At 46.2% G+C, this 24,999-nt stretch overlaps 1 protein-coding gene across 3 annotated transcripts in view; it reads left to right on the top strand.

Moving 5' to 3' along the window:
- Positions 1-3,897: 3,897 nt before the first annotated feature.
- Positions 3,898-24,999, top strand: part of LOC115190214 (DNA-directed RNA polymerase III subunit RPC1) — a 54,237-nt gene continuing 33,135 nt past the window's right edge. The window contains exons 1-12 of one of the 3 annotated variants that reach the window (XM_029748712.1): positions 3,898-4,151; positions 4,666-4,801; positions 5,126-5,263; positions 8,307-8,478; positions 8,654-8,808; positions 9,485-9,724; positions 10,186-10,348; positions 10,660-10,796; positions 11,868-11,971; positions 13,898-14,039; positions 20,450-20,590; positions 22,897-22,966. In XM_029748712.1, the coding sequence (XP_029604572.1) occupies positions 4,108-4,151; positions 4,666-4,801; positions 5,126-5,263; positions 8,307-8,478; positions 8,654-8,808; positions 9,485-9,724; positions 10,186-10,348; positions 10,660-10,796; positions 11,868-11,971; positions 13,898-14,039; positions 20,450-20,590; positions 22,897-22,966 (1,642 nt within the window). In that variant the 5' untranslated portion in view covers positions 3,898-4,107. Of the gene's footprint in view, positions 4,152-4,665; positions 4,802-5,125; positions 5,264-8,306; positions 8,479-8,653; positions 8,809-9,087; positions 9,124-9,484; positions 9,725-10,185; positions 10,349-10,659; positions 10,797-11,867; positions 11,972-13,897; positions 14,040-20,449; positions 20,591-22,896; positions 22,967-24,999 lie in introns of those variants that run through there. The other 2 variants (XM_029748713.1, XM_029748714.1) reach the window with 2 other exon arrangements.

Genomic DNA, 24,999 nt, shown 5'->3' with positions numbered 1-24,999 from the left:
AACTCACTCCTCAGCCTGACGTGTCTCCACTTGCGCTGCCAAATGTAAACATTAGCATTACCATTAACAATAAAGTTTAATGAACTTCATTCATCCCTGAGGGGCAATCATTTCTGGCAGGCATAGGATACAGTTAAAAGGCAATAAACATACACTTGAAGCAATGGCGGTTCTAGACCATTTCAACGGGGGGGCCAAGCTGGGGCCAGTTGTACTGTTAGAGGGGCCAGTTACTTTAGACGTTATTGTTGTCATATTGTTTTCTTCACTGCATTGCAGGCATTAGCAGGCAAAAGACCATGTTCATAATCATCATCGTTGCCACTGTCTAATAACGGATGTAAAAAAAAAGAACAATAGCAAAAATTAGTTATGTAAAAATTACTTCATACTCCACATTTAGGGGGGCCACAAAGGGGTCCAAAATTGTGTGTGTGTGGGGGGGGGGGGGGGGGGGGGGGCAAACCTGGTGGCCAACAGATGTGTGCAAACCTGGTGGCCAACTACAAGAAACGTCTGACCTCTGTGATTGCCAACAAGGGTTTTGCCAAGTACTAAGTCATGTTTTGCAGAGGGGTCAAATACTTATTTCCCTCATTAAAATGTACATAAATTTATAACATTTTTGACATGCGTTTTTCTGGATTTTTTTATTGTTATTCTGTCTCTCACTGTTCAAATAAACCTACCATTAAAATTATAGACTGATCATTTCTTTGTCAGTGGGCAAATGTACAAAAACAGCAGGGGATCAAATACTTTTTTCCCTCACTGTATGTATGTTCGGTCCGTTATTGTGGGCTCGGTATTATGACATGTTATTGGAATATTTGAGTAAAGCTACTTGTGTTACTCATCTCTGCTGTCCTGTGCCTGACTCCTCTGCACCAGCTACACCCAGACCACTACAATAAAAGCCATTGAATCATATCTAAAGTAATTTATGTAATATTGTCGAGATGAGTAAAAATGCTTTTGACTTCTCAACAGCCTGGTCGAGCTCTGCAATTTCCAAAATAAACATGAAGTTGAAAAAAAAAAACTATTGGAAGTTCTTATTTGAGTAGTAGGTTTTTAAGGTGTTTTTCAAGAAGAGACAGTTAAAGGATTAAATAACATTTCCTAGGATTTTCTACCTGCAGTAACCCTAGTGGATAATGCAGGTAGAAATAATACTGGTAAAAGCGAAATGCCTCTAAAAGTGTCCAAAAAGTAAGGCCCCACTCATGAGAGGGTTCTAAATGGAACTCACAAGGGTTTCCCTACTACAGGGATAAATCAAAGGGTTCGACGTGGCACCCAAAAGGGTTTCCCTACTACAGGGATAAATCAAAGGGTTCGACGTGGCACCCAAAAGGGTTTCCCTGTCACACCCTAATCTGTTTCACCTGACTTTGTGCTTGTCTTTCACCCCCCCTCCAGGTGTTGCCCATCCTCCCCATTATCCCCTGTGTATTTATACCTGTGTTCTCTGTTTGTCTGTTGCCAGTTCGTTTTGTTTTGTGAAACCTACCAGCATTTTTTTACTCTGCTCCTGCCTGTTCTTGCTCATGTTTTCTAGTCCTTCCTGGTTTTGACCGTTCTGCCTGCCCTGACCCTGATACTGCCTGACATTCTATACCTTGCCCCACCATTCTGGATTATTGACCCGTCTGCCTTTGACCGTCGTTTGCCTTCCCCTGTTTTTGAAATAAACTTTTGTTTCTTAGACACTGTGTGCGTCTGGGTCATACCTAAAACATGATATTCCCCATAGGGACAAATGACAGAATCCTCTATTGGTTCTTCTTGAATAAGTTCTAAATAGCAGAATAGTTTCATCTCCGGAGTTCTTTGCAGTTGACTTTCAACGTCATTACCTGCTAAACAATGTTTTATTCTAATCTTTTAACGATCTCTGTCATACCCACAGACCTGCAGGTGTAGCAGCAAATATCTGTCTTACCCACAGAGTCTTACCAACAGACCTGCAGGTGTAGCAGCAATCTCTGTCTTACCCACAGAGTCTTACCCACAGACCTGCTGGTGTAGCAGCAAATCTCTGTCTTACCCACAGAGTCTTACCCACAGACCTGCTGGTGTAGCAGCAAATATCTGTCTTACCCACAGAGTCTTACCCACAGACCTGCTGGTGTAGCAGCAAATATCTGTCTTACCCACAGAGTCTTACCCACAGACCTGCAGGTGTAACAGCAAATATCTGTCTTACCCACAGACCTGCTGGTGTAACAGCAAATGCAGGTCGCTAGCAAACAAGAGGTTGGGAGTTCAAATCCCTAAGTGAGGTTGCCTCCCAGGTAATCAAAATACAGCAGCATGCTATCCCTTACAGAGTCCTGTGTGGCTCAGTTGGTAGAGCATGGTGTTTGCAACGCCTGGGTTGTGAGTTCGATTCCCATGGGGGGGCCGGTATGGAGAAAAAAATGTATGAAATGTATGCATTCACTACTGTAAGTCGCTCTGGATAAGAGCGTCTGCTAAATGACTAAAATGTCAATGTACAGCAATAACACCTTGTGGTGACAGAATTGGGGTGAGTTGTTGTAACTTCACAAGGTTTATGCCCTATTCTGTGTTGAACTGTGATGTTATGCATTTCATAGACTCCTGTTATGTCTGCATCCTAACACAAGGCCATTGTGTTCTGGAACTGTTGCTTGGACAAAGACCTGTTGTGTAAACATTATGATCACCCCTCCTCTATATGAGGGACCTGAAACTATCTCCCCAAGGAGCTCCTTCCCTGACTCTGATCAGAGACAGCTCTACCTTGCAGCTGCGTGTATTAAAGATTCACTATTATAGCTTAAATTAGTCTCTGTCAAAATCTTTGGATCGAGTTTTCCACAACAACCTTAATTCAGCTCTAAAAATACAGTAACTTGTTTTTTTTGACAGCGTAATGAAGAACCCTCTGTTTCCTGGTCGACCTGGTTGGCGGATGGTTATAAAAATAACCATTATAAAAAGGTTATTCGCAGCCCAAAAAAGTGTCCCCCTACAGGGACAAAATGAATAAAGAGGTTGACAATTGTGATACCATTTATTACAGCTCTTACCATTGCTAGGTCTGTTTTTTATTTTTTAAATGTAACCTTTATTTAACTAGGCAAGACAAATCCGGACGACGCTGGGCCAATTCTGCGCTGCCCTATGGGACTCCCAATCACGGCCGGATGTGATACAGCTTTGATTCAAACCAGGTCCAACAGTGACGCCTCTTGCACTGAGATTCAGTGTCGTAGACCGCTGCGCCACTCGGGAGCTGTTCTTCAATTAAATAATGGGAGAGGCCTAGGTTTGGGAAAGGTGGGAACTAAAGTGGTAGATTTACTGCATGTAATAACAGGCTTAATACATAGTAGTGAACTTACTCTATTGGTAATTATGCTGGAACATAGGGTTTATTGTTATGTCATGTAAAGGACATGTTGCATTGTACACTTACATATGGGTGGTCCCCACGGGACTCGAAACCACGACTTTTGGCATTCGCAAGCGCCATGTTCAACGGACTGAGCCACACAGGACTAAGTGGCTTTGGATAAAAGTGTTTGCTAAATGGCTTATATTATTGTATACTGTTTTAAGTTTTTCTTCCCGCTTAAAACTACAACTCCCATGTGTCCCCTCTCCCGCACTAGAGGAGGTTTAAAAAAAGTCCATACGTCTAACATTATGAACTTTTCAGACAGATTTAGGCTATTCAACAAGGAACATGAAGTAGCCTATCTGTTAATCCATGTAGCTACGAGGAGTGGCATCTAGTGGAAATGTATTTGTGCACCCGTTTCCTCAGTGTTTATGTGATAATGATTTAGCCCACTGGAGGGCAGTGGCTGATGGATAACCTCCCTCTCGTTCATGAGGCGCTCTTCAACCGGATGTGTGCATGTCGTTGTCTTATGAATTCATGGTTCACGTTGTATCTCATTGCCGTGGCAGCATTTCTAGCTACAACATGGGAATTGGGAACGACAAGTGACAGTGTGATGACTGTATATCAAGTTTAGTGTAAAACAACAGTGTAGAAAATAACAGTTTATGTGCGGGATCTTATCTTAGATCTGTATTTCTGCCGGAGGTTGGCGGGGGCAAACAGTCACGATGGTGAAAGAGCAGTTTAGAGAGACTGATGTGGCCAAAAAAATGTAAGTATATCCAGTTAGTTAGCTAGCTTGCTGCTAGCCATTAGCCATTAATATTTCCCCCAGCCCTCTAGCTATGAGTAGTGTTCGTAAATAATTGCCTAAAGCAGCTTGCAATTTGTGACATGAGCTTGCTTTTCATAGCTAGCGAGCTTTTTGCAATTGCATCATTGATTGAACAGGGTCAGCAATGCTGGTAACACGTTTTAGAAAGCTAGCTAAACAAACAATCACATCCCCACCTGGCTAATGTGGCAGGATATCGAACTCATCTTGCCATGACAACTGACACTCTTGCTAAGTACATGGTAAAGCATGACGAAGTAGCCTCAAGTAGACATCCAGAAAGGCAATGCTGACCATGCTTTACAAATGACTCCCAATTGACCCCTAAACTATAGCTTGTTATCATTGGCAGTTGTTGCTTGGGTAGGACCTAATTGCTAGTTGACCTACTAGCCAGTGTCTAATTGAACCCCTAGGCTGAGTTGGCTATCTATTCCATTTATGTCAACAGAAGCCACATCTGTTTTGGGATGAAGTCGGCTGAGCAGATGAGACAGCAGGCTCATATCCAAGTGGTCAGTAAGAACCTGTACAGCCAGGACACCAGCCATACTCCTCTACCATACGGAGTACTGGATCATCGCATGGTAGGGCTGACACGTGTACATACACACACGTACACACACCACCACCCATCACATGGTACACTACCGGTCAAAAGTTTTAGAACACCTACTCATTGAAAGGTTTTTATTTTTACTATTATCTAAATTGTAGAAAAGTAGTGAAGACATCAACTTTGAAATAACACACATGGAATCATGTAGTAACCAAAACAGTGTTAAACAAATCAAAATATATTTTATATTTGAGATTCTTCAAATAGCCACCCCTTTGCCTTTATGACAGCTTTGCAAACTCTTGGTATTCTCTATTGGTGGTTGTGACCCAACTGTCATGTTATATTCCAGGGCACCAGTGAGAAGGATCGTCCATGTGAGACGTGTGGGAAGAACCTGGCTGACTGTCTGGGACACTATGGATATCTGGATCTGGAGATGCCCTGTTTTCATGTGGGCTATTTCAAAGCCATCATTGGAATCCTACAGGCAAGTTCACTATAACAGTAACTGACAAAATAAAGGAAACACTTGAGTAAATGAGGAATACAAAGTAGGCTATATAGAAAGCAGGTGCTTCCAACACAGGTGTGGTTCCTGAGTTAATTAAGCAATTACCATCCCATCATGCTTAGGATCATGTGTACAAATGCTCAGTTGCCTATTATCTTGGCTACCGTGGCTAGAAGAAGAGATCTCAGTGACTTTGAAAGAGGGGTCTCAAAGGAACATAGAGGGTTTAAAGGGTGTGTCTCAGTCACCAGATCTCAACCCAATTGAACACTTACGGAAGATTCTGGAGCGGCATCAGAGACAGCGTTTTCCTCCACCATCAACAAAACACCACATTATGGAATTTCTTGTAGAAGGGTGTGGCATCCCTCTAATAGAGTTCCAGACACTTGTAGAATCTATGCCAAGGGAAAGCTGTTCTGGCGGCTCGCGGTCGCCCAACGCCCACTTTATGTTGATGTTTCCTTTATTTTGGTAGTTATTTGTATGTATTTATCTTCTCTCTCTCACTACAATGTAGCAAACTAAATATGACATTACTGTACTGCACACTGAGTAGCCTACATCACAACCTTGACCATCCTGATTAAATGATCATAGTTACTTCTTTGACTCTTTTGCAATGTGATTGTTATTCAAGCTGGCCCATTAGAACACCATGTGATTGTTGTTCAAGCTGGCCCATTAGAACACCATGTGATTGTTGTTCAAGCTGGCCCATTAGAACACCATGTGATTGTTATTCAAGCTGGCCCATTAGAACACCATGTGATTGTTATTCAAGCTGGCCCATTAGAACACCATGTGATTGTTATTCAAGCTGGCCCATTAGAACACCATGTGATTGTTGTTCAAGCTGGCCCATTAGAACACCATGTGATTGTTTTTCAAGCTGGCCCATTAGAACACCATGTGATTGTTTTTCAAGCTGGCCCATTAGAACACCATGTGATTGTTATTCAAGCTGGCCCATTAGAACACCATGTGATTGTTATTCAAGCTGGCCCATTAGAACACCATGTGATTGTTATTCAAGCTGGCCCATTAGAACATCATGTGATTCAAGCTGGTGCATTAGAACATTTATATTTATTTTTTATTTATTTCACCTTTATTTAACCAGGTAGGCCAGTTGAGAACAAGTTCTCATTTACAACTGCGACCTGGCCAAGATAAAGCAAAGCAGTGCGACAAAAACAACAACACAGAGTTACACATAAACAAATGTACAGTCAATAACACAATAGAAAAGAAAAATTGAAAAATCTATGTACAGTGTGTGCAAATCAACAAGGTAATACAGTACGGGGAGTGCTGCTCAGTGTGAGGTAATACAGTAGGGGGAGGTGCTGCTCAACGTGAGGTAATACAGTACGGGGAGTGCTGCTCAGTGTGAGGTAATACAGTAGGGGGAGGTGCTGCTCAGCGTGAGGTAATACAGTAGGGGGAGTGCTGCTCAGAGTGAGGTAATACAGTAGAGGGGAGTGCTGCTCAGTGTGAGGTAATACAGTAGGGGGAGGTGCTGCTCAGCGTGAGGTAATACAGTAGAGGGAGTGCTGCTCAGCGTGAGGTAATACAGTAGGGGGAGTGCTGCTCAGCGTGAGGTAATACAGTAGGGGGAGTGCTGCTCAGCGTGAGGTAATACAGTAGGGGGAGTGCTGCTCAGTGTGAGGTAATACAGTAGGGGGAGGTGCTGCTCAGTGTGAGGTAATACAGTACGGGGAGTGCTGCTCAGCGTGAGGTAATACAGTAGGGGGAGGTGCTGCTCAGCGTGAGGTAATACAGTAGAGGGGAGTGCTGCTCAGCGTGAGGTAATACAGTAGGGGGAGTGCTGCTCAGCGTGAGGTAATACAGTAGGGGGAGGTGCTGCTCAGCGTGAGGTAATACAGTAGGGGGAGTGCTGCTCAGCGTGAGGTAATACAGTAGGGGGAGTGCTGCTCAGCGTGAGGTAATACAGTAGGGGGAGTGCTGCTCAGCGTGAGGTAATACAGTAGGGGGAGGTGCTGCTCAGCGTGAGGTAATACAGTAGGGGGAGGTGCTGCTCAGCGTGAGGTAATACAGTAGGGGGAGTGCTGCTCAGCGTGAGGTAATACAGTAGGGGGAGGTGCTGCTCAGCGTGAGGTAATACAGTAGAGGGGAGTGCTGCTCAGCGTGAGGTAATACAGTAGGGGGAGTGCTGCTCAGCGTGAGGTAATACAGTAGGGGGAGTGCTGCTCAGCGTGAGGTAATACAGTACGGGGAGTGCTGCTCAGTGTGAGGTAATACAGTAGGGGGAGTGCTGCTCAGCGTGAGGTAATACAGTAGGGAGAGTGCTGCTCAGCGTGAGGTAATACAGTAGGGGGAGTGCTGCTCAGCGTGAGGTAATACAGTAGAGGGAGTGCTGCTCAGCGTGAGGTAATACAGTAGGGGGAGTGCTGCTCAGCGTGAGGTAATACAGTAGGGGGAGTGCTGCTCAGTGAGAGGTAATACAGTAGGGGGAGTGCTTCTCAAATGTAATTTTTTATGTGTTCTCCACACTCTTGTCCTCACAAGAACGTACTCAAGAGAACGTCTTTGGAGCATGAGAGTGTGGAGCACAGTAGTATGCATATTGAGAAACACCCAATGTGATTGTTGTTCCATTATAACTATGTTATTGTTGTTCAAATTAGCCCATGAAAACAATTAAGTTGTTGTTCAAATTAGCCCATTATAACATCATGTTGTTGTTGTTGAAATTGGCCCATTATGACATCATGTTGTTTTTCAAATTGGCCCATTATAACATCATGTTGTTGTTGTTCAAATTAGCCCATTATAACATCATGTTGTTGTTCATGTTGTTCCATTATGCCATCATGTTATTGTTGTTCATGTTGTTCCATTATGACATCATGTTATTGTTGTTCATGTTGTTCCATTATGACATCATGTTATTGTTGTTCATGTTGTTCCATTATGACATCATGTTGTTGTTGTTCATGTTGTTGTTGTTCATGTTGTTCCATTATAACATCATGTGATTGCGGTATCCCTCCAGATGATCTGTAAGACGTGTTCTCACATCATGCTGACCAAAGAGGAGAAACTACAGTTTATGGATGTGTTGAAGAGGCCGGGCCTAGCGTACCTCCAGAAACGAGGAATGAAGAAGAAGATATCCGACAAATGCCGCAAAAGGACAATGTGTCTCAATTGCTCCACGTTAAATGGTAGGGTATCAACAATAGCTTACTCTTTGACTGTTTATGGTTCAATTTTGGCATTTGGGCCAAAATACATATTATTAAGTTATATTTGAATTGAGTTGGATTTAGTTGAGTTGAAAGCATAGCCCAAGTGGTGGTTGGTGTGACTGATAATGTCTTTGTTCTTCCCATTTAACAGGACCAGTGAAGAAGTGTGGCTTGCTAAAGATCCTCCACGAGAAATACAAGACAACCAAGAAAGTGGTGGACACTGTAGTATCAGACTTTCTCAACTCATTCGATATCGCAATAGAACACAACAAAGAAGTGGAGGGCTTGCTTAACAGGGCTCAGGTGAGTCACGTTGAAGGCAACTAGGGCTTGCTTAACAGGGCTCAGGTGAGTCACGTTGAAGGCAACTAGGGCTTGCTTAACAGGGCTCAGGTGAGTCACGTTGAAGGCAACTAGGGCTTGCTTAACAGGGCTCAGGTGAGTCACGTTGAAGGCAACTAGGGCTTGCTTAACAGGGCTCAGGTGAGTCACGTTGAAGGCAACTAGGGCCTGCTTAACAGGGCTCAGGTGAGTCACGTTGAAGGCAACTAGGGCCTGCTTAACAGGGCTCAGGTGAGTCACGTTGAAGGCAACTAGGGCTTGCTTAACAGGGCTCAGGTGAGTCACGTTGAAGGCAACTAGGGCAACTTTTAACAGTTTACATGTCTACTTTGTAGAGGTCATGTGAGGTTAATGGATTGTTTTGTATGTTTTTCACTTAGCAGTGACTCACAGTACAGAGTTCATACAGGGTTAGTATATGGGGTACTTGTTGGAATTGAACCCACAACCCTGGTATTACTAGAGCAACACTCTTCTTACCAACTGGGTTACACAGGTTTTAAATGCTGACCGATTATGTCCTTCACCCCGACGGAGAACCTGAGTCCTCTAGTGGTACTGAACCTCTTCAAAATGTGTCTGTCTGAATCCGGGAAACTGGCCCTTCTGACTGACCTTCATGTCCTGTGGTTTCCAGGAGAACCTGAGTCCTCTGGTGGTGTTGAACCTGTTCAGGAGGATTCCAGCGGAGGACATTCCCCTGCTCCTGATGAACCCTGAGGCAGGTAAGCCTGCAGACCTCATCCTCACCCGTCTGCTGGTACCCCCACTCTGCATCCGCCCCTCTGTCATCTCAGACCTCAAGTCAGGTACTAACGAGGATGACCTCACCATGAAGCTCACAGAGATCATCTTCCTCAATGATGTCATCAAGAAGGTGGGTACATTACATTTACATTTTAGTCATGTATGATGTCATAGAGAAGGTGGGCATCATGGGATTGGGACAGTAGCAGGAAATGTCAGTGAATTTGTGATTAATTGTTTTATTAATTGGCCCGGGAGTTTTTCCATGAACTGACCAGGAAAACCTCTGGGCCCCAGTAGGCTATTACTAACTAGTTGGTCAGCTGAGGAAAACCTCTGGGCCCCAGTAGGCTATTACTAACTAGTTAGTCAGCTAAGGAAAACCTCTGGGCCCCAGTAGGCTATTACTAACTAGTTGGTCAGCTAAGGAAAACCTCTGGGCCTTTTTATGAAAGCAATAAAACAAGACAGAAAGAAGTTACAATTTCCAATTCACATTAGACAATAAGGTGGTTTGATGTTGTTATTGTTGTCTAATGAATGTTGAGTGGTGAATGAGTTGTTCTGCCTGCATCCCATGCCGTCCCACAGCACCGTATGTCAGGGGCCAAGACCCAGATGATCATGGAGGACTGGGACTTCCTCCAGCTGCAATGTGCTCTCTACATCAACAGTGAGCTCTCTGGCATCCCCCTCAACATGGCCCCTAAGAAGTGGACCAGAGGCTTCGTTCAGAGACTCAAGGGCAAACAAGGTCTCGCTCATATAAATAGTGATTTCTAATTATTTAATAGTTACCTGTTGTCTATTCTGATGTCTAGTTCTGTGGTCACTCTCACCATCGTATTTATTGATAGTTGACACTGAATTCATGTGAATGTCATGTCTTTTGTCATAAACAATTTAGGTTATTTACACAGCTGACTCAGAAACAGGAAGTATCCTAGTTGATTGTAGCGCCATTTAATCACAAATTATAGAGTGGAATGTTATTCTCCACTGCTGCCTTTGGATTGATAAGAATTTGGAGACCCTCAGTTATTGATGGTTCGTGGTGTCCCTCAGGGCGATTCCGTGGAAACCTCTCGGGGAAGAGAGTGGATTTCTCTGGGAGAACGGTCATCTCTCCGGACCCCAACCTGCGAATCGATGAGGTGGCTGTCCCTGTGCACGTAGCCAAAATCCTGACCTACCCAGAGAAGGTAAGAATCTTATTGGCCACACTTTAACTACAACTTATAAAGGCTTTATAAGAATTAGGGCTGTCCACGTTAAAGCGCAAACCTTTTTAATGCTGTTAATTTCTTTGCCGTTTTTAATCGCTTCTCCATTTCTTTACCCCGCGCGGCCCTTTTTAAGCGCACGTGTTTTAGGGAGGACCCTTTTAAGCGCAACACACAACACACTTTATGCTGTGTACTGTCAGTGTGCACTCGGTCTCAGTAGCGCTGTCGGTCTCCATTGTGGTGCGCTATGCACACAGCTTTGAGAAACAGTTTTGAAGGAAACCGTACAGATACTTCTACCATAAACATGTTCCCAGGCATTTCTTTAGATGACAGCAAAAAAAACAGGAATTTATACAGAAGTAGCGAACTAGTTATGCTAACGTTAGCTAGCTAGCCAAAATATTGTTTACAATGCCATGGCTGAATGCCTCTTGATTCATCTAACTTCCCACAATGATTTTATTCGGAACAGGACATCCATTCCATATAACTACTGTTTCTGTTGTAGTTCACAGGTCAAAATACTTAATGATCCCAATTGTAGTAGCAGCAGCTTGTGACTAGTTCATGATGAAGACCATGGATCAGTTCAGCTTCAATATTATTGATAAGAGGGAGTAGGCCTCCTGAACCTTTGGGATCATGAATAGCTTGTATGTTACAGAGACGTTTGTGTTGTTTATGGTGAAAAATGCCTTTAAAACATTTTGATCCAGACTATTTTGGGTTTAATAGTAACTCAATGTTCAGCTTTTTAATGAAAAATTAGTTGAAGTCCAAATTGGAGCAAATTATAAAATTGCAATGAATCGCGATTTAACTAATTCCATTAACTCTATTTAATTATTTTAATCGTTTGACTGCCTTAATAAGAATACATCAATAGTTTATAAGCACTACATAGATGCTTCACAAATCAGGATGGATCACAAGGGAGTTTTGAGTGCCTTTTCCAGCTGTCTTTACCGTTGAGAAGTAACATGCACAGTGTCTCTTCACTGTCCTGTTGTATGACCTGTGACCTCTAAGTTGTTGTGCCCCAAGGTGAACAAGGCCAACTTGGAGATGCTGAGGAAGCTGGTGCGTAGCGGTCCTGAGGTCCACCCTGGAGCCAACTTCATCCAGCAACGACACACGCAGATGAAGAGGTCAGGACAGTTCTATTAGACATGTTTAGTCAGTTAAAAAGCCTGAGTTGATCCACACCCCAAAATGTTGGAGGCACTACATGCTAAAACGTTGGTGAGCTTTACCCATTCACTTATTAGACGTATATATACACCATCTTTCTTTCTTTTTTAGACATTTTAGTCGTTTTAAAGGGATACTTTGTCTTGAGGCCCTGTAGCTACTTCCTCAGTCAGATGAGCTCGTTGGGACCATTTTAATGTCTCTGTTTACTGGGACACCAGTTCATCTGACTCTGGGGAAGTAGATAAAGGGCCTCATTGTCCCGAAGTATCCCCTATTTAATAGATGCTCTTATCCAGTGTCAACTAAATGAGCTAAAACAACCACATTATCACAGTCATTTGGTTGTTGGTTGGGTCCGCCATCCTTTTGGTTTATAGGCCTACCGCTAAACTGAAACTGTGGTTACGGACCTACCGCTAAACTGAAACTGTGGTTACAGGCCTACCGCTAAACTGAAACTGTGGTTACGGACCTACCGCTAAACTGAAACTGTGGTTACAGGCCTACCGCTAAACTGAAACTGTGGTTACAGGCCTACCGCTAAACTGAAACTGTGGTTACAGGCCTACCGCTAAACTGAAACTGTGGTTACAGGCCTACCGCTAAACTGAAACTGTGGTTACAGGCCTACCGCTAAACTGAAACTGTGGTTACAGGCCTACCGCTAAACTGAAACTGTGGTTACAGGCCTACTGCTAAACTGAAACAGTGGTTACAGGCCTACCGCTAAACTGACACTGTGGTTAGGGAAAGAGGGAAAGGGGGATACCTAGTCAGTTGTACAACTGAAAGCCTTCAACTAAAATGTGTCATCCTTATTTAACCCAAACCCTCTGAATCAGAGAGGTGCAGGCGGCTGCCTTAATCAACATCCACGTCTTCGACGCCCGTGGAACAGTGGGTTAACTGCCTTGCTCAGGGGCAGAACGACAGATTTGTACCTTGTGAGCTCGGGGATTCGATCCAGCAACCTTTCGGGTTACTGGTCCAATGCTCTACACTAGGCTACCTGCCGCCCCTGCCGGTTATAGGCCTACCACTAAACTGAAACTGTGGTTACAGGCCTACCACTAAACTGAAACTGTGGTTACAGGCCTACCACTAAACTGAAACTGTGGTTACAGGTCTACCGCTAAACTGAAACTGTGGTTACAGGACTACCACTAAACTGAAACTGTGGTTACAGGCCTACCGCTAAACTGAAACTGTGGTTACAGGCCTACCGCTAAACTGAAACTGTGGTTACAGGACTACCACTAAACTGAAACTGTGGTTACAGGCCTACCGCTAAACTGAAACTGTGGTTACAGGACTACCGCTAAACTGAAACTGTGGTTACAGGCCTACCGCTAAACTGAAACTGTGGTTACAGGCCTACCGCTAAACTGAAACTGTGGTTACAGGCCTACCGCTAAACTGAAACTGTGGTTACAGGCCTACCGCTAAACTGAAACTGTGGTTACAGGCCTACCGCTAAACTGAAACTGTGGTTACAGGCCTACCGCTAAACTGAAACAGTGGTTACAGGCCTACCGCTAAACTGAAACTGTGGTTACAGGCCTACCGCTAAACTGAAACTGTGGTTACAAGCCTACCGCTAAACTGAAACTGTGGTTACAGGACTACCGCTAAACTGAAACTGTGGTTACAGGTCTACCGCTAAACTGAAACTGTGGTTACAGGCCTACCGCTAAACTGAAACTGTGGTTACAGGCCTACCGCTAAACTGAAACTGTGGTTACAGGCCTACCGCTAAACTGAAACTGTGGTTACAGGCCTACCGCTAAACTGAAACTTTGTATGAAACCACATGTTTAGGTGTATGTTCTAAGAGTATTCCCTGTGTGTGTGTGTGTGTGTGTGTGTGTGTGTGTCTCCAGGTTTCTGAAGTACGGGAACCGAGAGAAGATGGCCCAGGAGCTGAGGTTTGGAGACGTGGTGGAGAGACACATGATCGATGGAGACATCGTCCTCTTCAACCGACAGCCCTCTCTACACAAACTCAGCATCATGGCTCATATTGTGAGTGCTCTGTCTCTCTCCACATCACACACCCGTCCTTCACTTCGGCTGTCAGTCTGGAAACTGTTAGGTTAATCACCGTGCTGACTCCATGTCAACGTGTAGACAGGAAGACAAGTTGTTACAAGTTGGGGATTTTGTGTGATGTATATTGGGGTTGTCTGTTTTAGAGCTGCCTTGTCTTGTAGCTGTTACTGTTTTAGAGCTGCCTTGTCTTGTAGCTGTTACTGTTTTAGAGCTGCCTTGTCGTGTAACTGTTACTGTTTTAGAGCTGCCTTGTCTTGTAGCTGTTCCTGTTTTAGAGCTGCCTTGTCGTGTAGCTGTTACTGTTTTAGAGCTGCCTTGTCGTGTAGCTGTTACTGTTTTAGAGCTGCCTTGTCGTGTTACTGTTTTAGAGCTGCCTTGTCGTGTAGCTGTTACTGTTTTAGAGCTGCCTTGTCGTGTAGCTGTTACTGTTTTAGAGCTGCCTTGTCGTGTAGCTGTTACTGTTTTAGAGCTGCCTTGTCGTGTAGCTGTTACTGTTTTAGAGCTGCCTTGTCGTGTAGCTGTTACTGTTTTAGAGCTGCCTTGTCGTGTTACTGTTTTAGAGCTGCCTTGTCGTGTAGCTGTTACTGTTTTAGAGCTGCCTTGTCGTGTAGCTGTTACTGTTTTAGAGCTGCCTTGTCGTGTTACTGTTTTAGAGCTGCCTTGTCGTGTTACTGTTTTAGAGCTGCCTTGTCGTGTAGCTGTTACTGTTTTAGAGCTGCCTTGTCGTGTAGCTGTTACTGTTTTAGAGCTGCCTTGTCGTGTTACTGTTTTAGAGCTGCCTTGTCGTGTTACTGTTTTAGAGCTGCCTTGTCGTGTAGCTGTTACTGTTTTAGAGCTGCCTTGTCGTGTAGCTGTTACTGTTTTAGAGCTGCCTTGTCGTGTAGCTGTTACTGTTTTAGAGCTGCCTTGTCGTGTAGCTGTTACTGTTTTAGAGCTGCCTTGTCGTGTTACTGTTTTAGAGCTGCCTTGTCGTGTAGCTGTTACTGTTTTAGAGCTGCCTTGTCGTGTAGCTGTTACTGTTTTAGAGCTGCCTTGTCGTGTAGCTGTTACTGTTTTAGAGCTGCCTTGTCGTGTAGCTGTTACTGTTTTAGAACTGCCTTGTCGTGTAGCTGTTACTGTTTTAGAGCTGCCTTGTCGTGTAGCTGTTACTGTTTTAGAGCTGCCTTGTCGTGTAGCTGTTACTGTTTTAGAGCTGCCTTGTCGTGTAGCTGTTCCTGTTTTAGAGCTGCCTTGTCGTGTAGCTGTTACTGTTTTAGAGCTGCCTTGTCGTGTAGCTGTTACTGTTTTAGAGCTGCCTTGTCGTGTAGCTGTTACTGTTTTAGAGCTGCCTTGTCGTGTAGCTGTTACTGTTTTAGAGCTGCCTTGTCATGTAGCTGTTACTGTTTTAGAGCTGCCTTGTCTTGTAGCTGTTACTGTTTTAGAGCTGCCTTGTCGTGTAGCTGTTACTGTTTTAGAGCTGCCTTGTCGTGTTACTGTTTTAGAGCTGCCTTGTCGTGTAGCTGTTACTGTTTTAGAGCTGCCTTGTCGTGTAGCTGTTACTGTTTTAGAGCTGCCTTGTCGTGTAGCTGTTACTGTTTTAGAGCTGCCTTGTCGTGTAGCTGTTACTGTTTTAGAGCTGCCTTGTCGTGTTACTGTTTTAGAGCTGCCTTGTCGTGTTACTGTTTTAGAGCTGCCTTGTCGTGTAGCTGTTACTGTTTTAGAGCTGCCTTGTCGTGTAGCTGTTACTGTTTTAGAGCTGCCTTGTCGTGTAGCTGTTACTGTTTTAGAGCTGCCTTGTCGTGTTACTGTTTTAGAGCTGCCTTGTCGTGTAGCTGTTACTGTTTTAGAACTGCCTTGTCGTGTAGCTGTTACTGTTTTAGAGCTGCCTTGTCGTGTAGCTGTTACTGTTTTAGAGCTGCCTTGTCGTGTAGCTGTTACTGTTTTAGAGCTGCCTTGTCTTGTAGCTGTTACTGTTTTAGAGCTGCCTTGTCGTGTAGCTGTTACTGTTTTAGAGCTGCCTTGTCGTGTAGCTGTTACTGTTTTAGAGCTGCCTTGTCTTGTAGTTGTTACTGTTTTATAGCTGCCTTGTCGTGTAGCTGTTACTGTTTTAGAGCTGCCTTGTCGTGTAGCTGTTACTGTTTTAGAGCTGCCTTGTCGTGTAGCTGTTACTGTTTTAGAGCTGCCTTGTCGTGTAGCTGTTACTGTTTTTAGAGCTGCCTTGTCGTGTAGCTGTTACTGTTTTAGAGCTGCCTTGTCGTGTAGCTGTTACTGTTTTAGAGCTGCCTTGTCGTGTTACTGTTTTAGAGCTGCCTTGTCGTGTAGCTGTTACTGTTTTAGAGCTGCCTTGTCGTGTAGCTGTTACTGTTTTAGAGCTGCCTTGTCGTGTTGCTGTTACTGTTTTAGAGCTGCCTTGTCGTGTTACTGTTTTAGAGCTGCCTTGTCGTGTAGCTGTTACTGTTTTAGAGCTGCCTTGTCGTGTAGCTGTTACTGTTTTAGAGCTGCCTTGTCGTGTAGCTGTTACTGTTTTAGAGCTGCCTTGTCGTGTTACTGTTTTAGAGCTGCCTTGTCGTGTAGCTGTTACTGTTTTAGAGCTGCCTTGTCGTGTAGCTGTTACTGTTTTAGAGCTGCCTTGTCGTGTTACTGTTTTAGAGCTGCCTTGTCGTGTTACTGTTTTAGAGCTGCCTTGTCGTGTTACTGTTTTAGAGCTGCCTTGTCGTGTTACTGTTTTAGAGCTGCCTTGTCGTGTAGCTGTTACTGTTTTAGAGCTGCCTTGTCGTGTAGCTGTTACTGTTTTAGAGCTGCCTTGTCGTGTTGCTGTTACTTGTTTTAGAGCTGCCTTGTCGTGTAGCTGTTACTGTTTTAGAGCTGCCTTGTCGTGTTACTGTTTTAGAGCTGCCTTGTCGTGTTACTGTTTTAGAGCTGCCTTGTCGTGTAGCTGTTACTGTTTTAGAGCTGCCTTGTCGTGTAGCTGTTACTGTTTTAGAGCTGCCTTGTCCGTGTTACTGTTTTAGAGCTGCCTTGTCGTGTTACTGTTTTAGAGCTGCCTTGTCGTGTTACTGTTTAGAGCTGCCTTGTCGTGTAGGTTACTGTTTTAGAGCTGCCTTGTCGTGTAGCTGTTACTGTTTTAGAGCTGCCTTGTCGTGTAGCTGTTACTGTTTTAGAGCTGCCTTGTCGTGTAGCTGTTACTGTTTTAGAGCTGCCTTGTCGTGTAGCTGTTACTGTTTTAGAGCTGCCTTGTCGTGTTACTGTTTTAGAGCTGCCTTGTCGTGTAGCTGTTACTGTTTTAGAGCTGCCTTGTCGTGTAGCTGTTACTGTTTTAGAGCTGCCTTGTCGTGTAGCTGTTACTGTTTTAGAGCTGCCTTGTCGTGTAGCTGTTACTGTTTTAGAGCTGCCTTGTCGTGTAGCTGTTACTGTTTTAGAGCTGCCTTGTCGTGTAGCTGTTACTGTTTTAGAGCTGCCTTGTCGTGTAGCTGTTACTGTTTTAGAGCTGCCTTGTCGTGTAGCTGTTACTGTTTTAGAGCTGCCTTGTCGTGTAGCTGTTACCGTTTTAGACCTGCCTTGTCGTGTAGCTGTTACTGTTTTAGAGCTGCCTTGTCGTGTAGCTGTTACTGTTTTAGAGCTGCCTTGTCGTGTAGCTGTTCCTGTTTTAGAGCTGCCTTGTCTTGTAGCTGTTACTGGTTTAGAGCTGCCTTGTCGTGTAGCTGTTACTGTTTTAGAGCTGCCTTGTCGTGTAGCTGTTACTGTTTTAGAGCTGCCTTGTCGTGTAGCTGTTACTGTTTTAGAGCTGCCTTGTCGTGTAGCTGTTACTGTTTTAGAGCTGCCTTGTCGTGTAGCTGTTACTGTTTTAGAGCTGCCTTGTCGTGTAGCTGTTACTGTTTTAGAGCTGCCTTGTCGTGTTACTGTTTTAGAGCTGCCTTGTCGTGTTACTGTTTTAGAGCTGCCTTGTCGTGTAGCTGTTACTGTTTTAGAGCTGCCTTGTCGTGTAGCTGTTACTGTTTTAGAGCTGCCTTGTCGTGTTACTGTTTTAGAGCTGCCTTGTCGTGTTACTGTTTTAGAGCTGCCTTGTCGTGTTACTGTTTAGAGCTGCCTTGTCGTGTAGCTGTTACTGTTTTAGAGCTGCCTTGTCGTGTAGCTGTTACTGTTTTAGAGCTGCCTTGTCGTGTAGCTGTTACTGTTTTAGAGCTGCCTTGTCGTGTTACTGTTTTAGAGCTGCCTTGTCGTGTTACTGTTTTAGAGCTGCCTTGTCGTGTAGCTGTTACTGTTTTAGAGCTGCCTTGTCGTGTAGCTGTTACTGTTTTAGAGCTGCCTTGTCGTGTAGCTGTTACTGTTTTAGAACTGCCTTGTCGTGTAGCTGTTACTGTTTTAGAACTGCCTTGTCGTGTAGCTGTTACTGTTTTAGAGCTGCCTTGTCGTGTAGCTGTTACTGTTTTAGAGCTGCCTTGTCGTGTAGCTGTTACTGTTTTAGAGCTGCCTTGTCGTGTAGCTGTTACTGTTTTAGAGCTGCCTTGTCGTGTAGCTGTTACTGTTTTAGAGCTGCCTTGTCGTGTAGCTGTTACCGTTTTAGACCTGCCTTGTCGTGTAGCTGTTACTGTTTTAGAGCTGCCTTGTCGTGTAGCTGTTACTGTTTTAGAGCTGCCTTGTCGTGTAGCTGTTCCTGTTTTAGAGCTGCCTTGTCTTGTAGCTGTTACTGTTTTAGAGCTGCCTTGTCGTGTAGCTGTTACTGTTTAGAGCTGCCTTGTCGTGTAGCTGTTACTGTTTTAGAGCTGCCTTGTCGTGTAGCTGTTACTGTTTTAGAGCTGCCTTGTCGTGTAGCTGTTACTGTTTTAGAGCTGCCTTGTCGTGTAGCTGTTACTGTTTTAGAGCTGCCTTGTCGTGTTACTGTTTTAGAGCTGCCTTGTCGTGTTACTGTTTTAGAGCTGCCTTGTCGTGTAGCTGTTACTGTTTTAGAGCTGCCTTGTCGTGTAGCTGTTACTGTTTTAGAGCTGCCTTGTCGTGTTACTGTTTTAGAGCTGCCTTGTCGTGTTACTGTTTTAGAGCTGCCTTGTCGTGTAGCTGTTACTGTTTTAGAGCTGCCTTGTCGTGTAGCTGTTACTGTTTTAGAGCTGCCTTGTCGTGTAGCTGTTACTGTTTTAGAGCTGCCTTGGTCGTGTTACTGTTTTAGAGCTGCCTTGTCGTGTTACTGTTTTAGAGCTGCCTTGTCGTGTTACTGTTTTAGAGCTGCCTTGTCGTGTAGCTGTTACTGTTTTAGAGCTGCCTTGTCGTGTAGCTGTTACTGTTTTAGAACTGCCTTGTCGTGTAGCTGTTACTGTTTTAGAACTGCCTTGTCGTGTAGCTGTTACTGTTTTAGAGCTGCCTTGTCGTGTAGCTGTTACTGTTTTAGAACTGCCTTGTCGTGTAGCTGTTACTGTTTTAGAACTGCCTTGTCGTGTAGCTGTTACTGTTTTAGAGCTGCCTTGTCGTGTAGCTGTTACTGTTTTAGAGCTGCCTTGTCGTGTAGCTGTTACTGTTTTAGAGCTGCCTTGTCGTGTAGCTGTTACTGTTTTAGAGCTGCCTTGTCGTGTAGCTGTTACTGTTTTAGAGCTGCCTTGTCGTGTAGCTGTTACCGTTTTAGAGCTGCCTTGTCGTGTAGCTGTTACTGTTTTAGAGCTGCCTTGTCGTGTAGCTGTTACTGTTTTAGAGCTGCCTTGTCGTGTAGCTGTTCCTGTTTTAGAGCTGCCTTGTCTTGTAGCTGTTACTGTTTTAGAGCTGCCTTGTCGTGTAGCTGTTACTGTTTTAGAGCTGCCTTGTCGTGTAGCTGTTACTGTTTTAGAGCTGCCTTGTCGTGTAGCTGTTACTGTTTTAGAGCTGCCTTGTCGTGTAGCTGTTACTGTTTTAGAGCTGCCTTGTCGTGTAGTTGTTACCGTTTTAGAGCTGCCTTGTCGTGTAGCTGTTACTGTTTTAGAGCTGCCTTGTCGTGTAGCTGTTCCTGTTTTAGAGCTGCCTTGTCGTGTAGCTGTTACCGTTTTAGAGCTGCCTTGTCGTGTAGCTGTTACCGTTTTAGAGCTGCCTTGTCGTGTAGCTGTTACTGTTTAGAGCTGCCTTGTCGTGTAGCTGTTCCTGTTTTAGAGCTGCCTTGTCGTGTAGTTGTTACTGTTTTAAAGCTGCCTTGTCGTGTAGTTGTTACTGTTTTAGAGCTGCCTTGTCGTGTTACTGTTTTAGAGCTGCCTTGTCGTGTAGCTGTTACTGTTTTAGAGCTGCCTTGTCGTGTAGCTGTTACTGTTTTAGAGCTGCCTTGTCGTGTAGCTGTTACTGTTTTAGAGCTGCCTTGTCGTGTAGCTGTTACTGTTTTAGATGTATTAAGATAAGTCTATTTCAGGCAGATCTTAATGAAATCATTATTGTATTCATCTTTGTCTGTCCTGAAGGCCAAAGTGAAGCCTCACAGAACGTTCCGGTTCAACGAGTGTGTGTGCACGCCGTACAACGCTGACTTTGACGGGGACGAGATGAACCTTCACCTTCCCCAGACAGAGGAGGCCAAGGCTGAAGCCCTGGTGCTGATGGGGGTTAGTGTCACCTGCCCTGCTTCACCTTTAGACTCCTGCAGCACACCTCACACCCCTTCACACCTCACACCCCCTCACACCTCACACCCCTTCACACCTCACACCCCCTCACACCCCTTCACACCTCACACCCCCTCACACCTCACACCCCTTCACACCTCACACCCCTTCACACCTCACACCCCCTCACACCTCACACCCCTTCACACCTCACACCCCTTCACACCTCACACCCCTTCACACCTCACACCCCTTCACACCTCACACCCCCTCACACCTCACACCCCTTCACACCTCACACCCCTTCACACCTCACCCCCCAACACGCTGTACAGCCCCCCTACACGCTGTACAACCCCCCTTCACGCTGTACAGCCCCCCCTACACGCTGTACAGCCCCCCTACACGCTGTACAGCCCCCCCTACACGCTGTACAGCCCCCCTACACGCTGTACAGCCCCCCTACACGCTGTACAGCCCCCCCTACACGCTGTACAACCCCCCCTACACGCTGTACAGCCCCCCTTCACACCTCACCCCCCTACACGCTGTACAGCCCCCCTACACGCTGTACAACCCCCCTACACGCTGTACAGCCCCCCCTACACGCTGTACAGCCCCCCCTACACGCTGTACAGCCCCCCTACACGCTGTACAACCCCCCTTCACGCTGTACAGCCCCCCTTCACACTGTACAGCCCCCCCTACACGCTGTACAGCCCCCCTTCACACCTCACCCCCCAACACGCTGTACAGCCCCCCTTCACACCTCACCCCCCTACACGCTGTACAGCCCCCCTACACGCTGTACAGCCCCCCCTACACGCTGTACAGCCCCCCCTACACGCTGTACAGCCCCCCTTCACACCTCACCCCCCAGCACGCTGTACAGCCCCCCTTCACACCTCACCCCCCTACACGCTGTACAGCCCCCCTACACGCTGTACAACCCCCCTTCACGCTGTACAGCCCCCCTTCACACTGTACAGCCCCCCCTACACGCTGTACAGCCCCCCCTACACGCTGTACAGCCCCCCCTACACGCTGTACAGCCCCCCCTACACGCTGTACAGCCCCCCTTACACGCTGTACAGCCCCCCTACACGCTATACAGCCCCCCCTACACGCTGTACAGCCCCCCTACACGCTATACAGCCCCCCTACACGCTATACAGCCCCCCCTACACGCTGTACAGCCCCCCCTACACGCTGTACAGCCCCCCTACACGCTGTACAGCCCCCCCTACACGCTGTACAGCCCCCCTACACGCTGTACAGCCCCCCTACACGCTGTACAGCCCCCCCTACACGCTGTACAGCCCCCCTACACGCTATACAGCCCCCCCTACACCGCCCCGCAGTCCAGCCCTACACCGCCCCACAACACCCCTACACCGCCCCGCAGTCCACCCCTACACCGCCCCGCAGTCCACCCCTACACCGCCCCGCAGTCCACCCCTACACCGCCCCGCAGTCCAGCCCTACACCGCCCCGCAGTCCAGCCCTACACCGCCCCGCAGTCCAGCCCTACACCGCCCCGCAGTCCACCCTACACCGCCCCGCAGTCCAGCCCTACACCGCCCCGCAGTCCAGCCCTACACCGCCCCGCAGTCCACCCCTACACCGCCCCGCAGTCCACCCCTACACCGCCCCGCAGTCCACCCCTACACCGCCCCGCAGTCCACCCCTACACCGCCCCGCAGTCCACCCCTACACCGCCCCGCAGTCCAGCCCTACACCGCCCCGCAGTCCACCCCGACACCGCCCCGCAGTCCACCCCTACACCGCCCCGCAGTCCACCCCTACACCGCCCCGCAGTCCACCCCTACACCGCCCCGCAGTCCACCCCTACACCGCCCCGCAGTCCACCCCTACACCGCCCCGCAGTCCACCCCTACACCGCCCCGCAGTCCAGCCCTACACCGCCCCGCAGTCCACCCCTACACCGCCCCGCAGTCCAGCCCTACACCGCCCCGCAGTCCACCCCTACACCGCCCCGCAGTCCACCCCTACACCGCCCTACACCGCCCCGCAGTCCAGCCCTACACCGCCCCGCAGTCCAGCCCTACACCGCCCCGCAGTCCAGCCCTACACCGCCCCGCAGTCCAGCCCTACACCGCCCCGCAGTCCACCCCTACACCGCCCCGCAGTCCAGCCCTACACCGCCCCGCAGTCCAGCCCTACACTTCTCCTCTCTGTCACTCAGTCTTTCAAAGCCCAGGTTTAAACTACAACCTGTACAGCCGAGGGTCTAATTTCACACTGAACGATCCTTTTCTCATTTCTCTTGGTCTCTTTCCCTCCAGACCAAAGCCAACCTGGTGACCCCCAGAAACGGAGAGCCTCTGATTGCTGCTATTCAAGACTTTCTGACAGGTCAGCCATTGTGTTACAGCAATAGCCAATCATTGTTTGTCGCAGCAAGGCCTGACAGCTAATTTGTCAGATGATTGAGGGCTTTGACCCCTGTATTAGTGAGTGTCTCAAATTGCTGGTTGTTAAGTGGAGAAAAGAGAGGTTTTGACTTGGTGATCATGTGTTCAACATGATGGAAAACGTCTCCCTGGAGCGCTCCGATCTGTTCATTGCATTTGATCGTCACTTACCTCTTGTTAAGTCAACACCTTGATGGGATTCTTCATACTGACTTTATTATCCACTATGGTTTGACATTTGAAACTGAATTCAGGAAGATGAGCTTATGTCAAATATTTTTTTGATACATTTTATAAAAGTACAGTCCCAGAGCTTTGAAATGGTATATTATTTTACATGGGAAAGTTATGCTTCTTTGACGTTTGATAAAGTTGTTAGCCTTCCCTGTAGCTCAGTTGGTAGAGCATGGTGTTTGCAACACCAGGGTTGTGGGTTCGATTCCCACGGGGGGCCGGCACAGAAAAAAAAAAAAATGTATGAAATGTATGCATTCACTACTGTAAGTCGCTCTGGATAAGAGTGTCTGCTAAATGACTAAAATGTAAATGTAAAATGTTATCCCAATATGGAGATAATGAGGAGAAAAATGGCCTTGAATGGTTTTCCCCTTTTCTAGAAACACTTGTTTCTTTACGTCCATTCAGCATCGTTCACGCCCTCTTCAGCCTTAGTCCCACACGTTCACGAGTCAGCATGGCATTGTCCTCCAGGAAGTAGTCTCTCTATCAGTGGCGGTCGGTGACGTTTAACATGAGGGAGGGCGACTTTTATTTTTAATGACCACGGCCGTGTTTCTATTACAGCATATTGGATGACTGTCATTCATATTCCATTCACCCAGCTCTAGCCTTCCCTGTAGCTCAGTTGGTAGAGCATGGTGTTTGCAACACCAGGGTTGTGGGTTCGATTCCCACGGGGGGCCAGCACAAAAAAATAAAATAAATGTATGAAAATGTATGAAATGTATGTATTCACTACTGTAAGTCGCTCTGGATAAGAGCGTCTGCTAAATGACTAAAATGTAATGTAAATGTAACATCGATAGGTTTAGGCTACTACATGATACTCTAATGTTCCCTGTTCCCATCATGAGGTTGCTACAACCTAGCCTGTGAATGAACATTTACAACATAGGTGTACAGGTTGAGAGAAATTAGACTAATCAAGGTGACAGACATTGACACATTCAATAACGTCTTGCACACTCTTGCCTGCATCTAGCTGATCTAGGGTGTAATCATTAGTCCAACAGTTGCAAACGAGAGTTTCTATTGGACAAATTAAATTATGGTAATCATTTTCGTTCCGCTTGCTTCCGTTTTAAGAATTGGTTTTCAACAGAATCAATGGAATGAATACACCCCTGATCACACGCGAACACAGTTCACTTTCATAGCCGCCACATACAAACAGCATGAACATTTTGCTCGTATAATTCCTTCTTGCATCTGTGCGCTCTCCTCCTCTCATCTTTACCCTTCGCTTGTGGACTTCAGTGCCCAACACATCCGCTGACTGTGACCAGGCGAAAAACCTTTCCAAGCCAAACCTTCATATCGTAGCCGCTAACTGCTACACACAGCCTACATCGTTGTCAACATATTAGCTAACGATGTTAGTAACGTCATTGCTGCTAGAACTAACAAGGTTGGTAAACCCGCTAAAATCATGCAGTGCAGTCAGCAAGCAGTTTAGCAGTAACACCGGTGGGCCCCGGTGGCAATAAATGTAATAAAACCAAAAGCTTACCTTGACTTGAAAGAGTTCCAGTGTTGAACTGTCATAGCCAGCTAGCTAACATAGCATCCCTCTCTGTTTGAGAAGGCTAAACTAGCTAGCTGCATTCGCTAGCTAAGTGAAAGTGAAAAAAAATACAACTAAATATCTCTCTCTCTCTCTATTGCTTCTCCTTCATTAACTAAATGAATTTGTTCAAACTTTTGTATTTCTGAGTCAACTACTCACCACATTTT

The sequence above is a fragment of the Salmo trutta genome, unplaced genomic scaffold (genome assembly GCF_901001165.1).
Source record: "Salmo trutta unplaced genomic scaffold, fSalTru1.1, whole genome shotgun sequence".
NCBI classification, from domain to species: domain Eukaryota; kingdom Metazoa; phylum Chordata; class Actinopteri; order Salmoniformes; family Salmonidae; genus Salmo; species Salmo trutta.
This window is presented reverse-complemented; position numbering and strand designations above follow the sequence as displayed.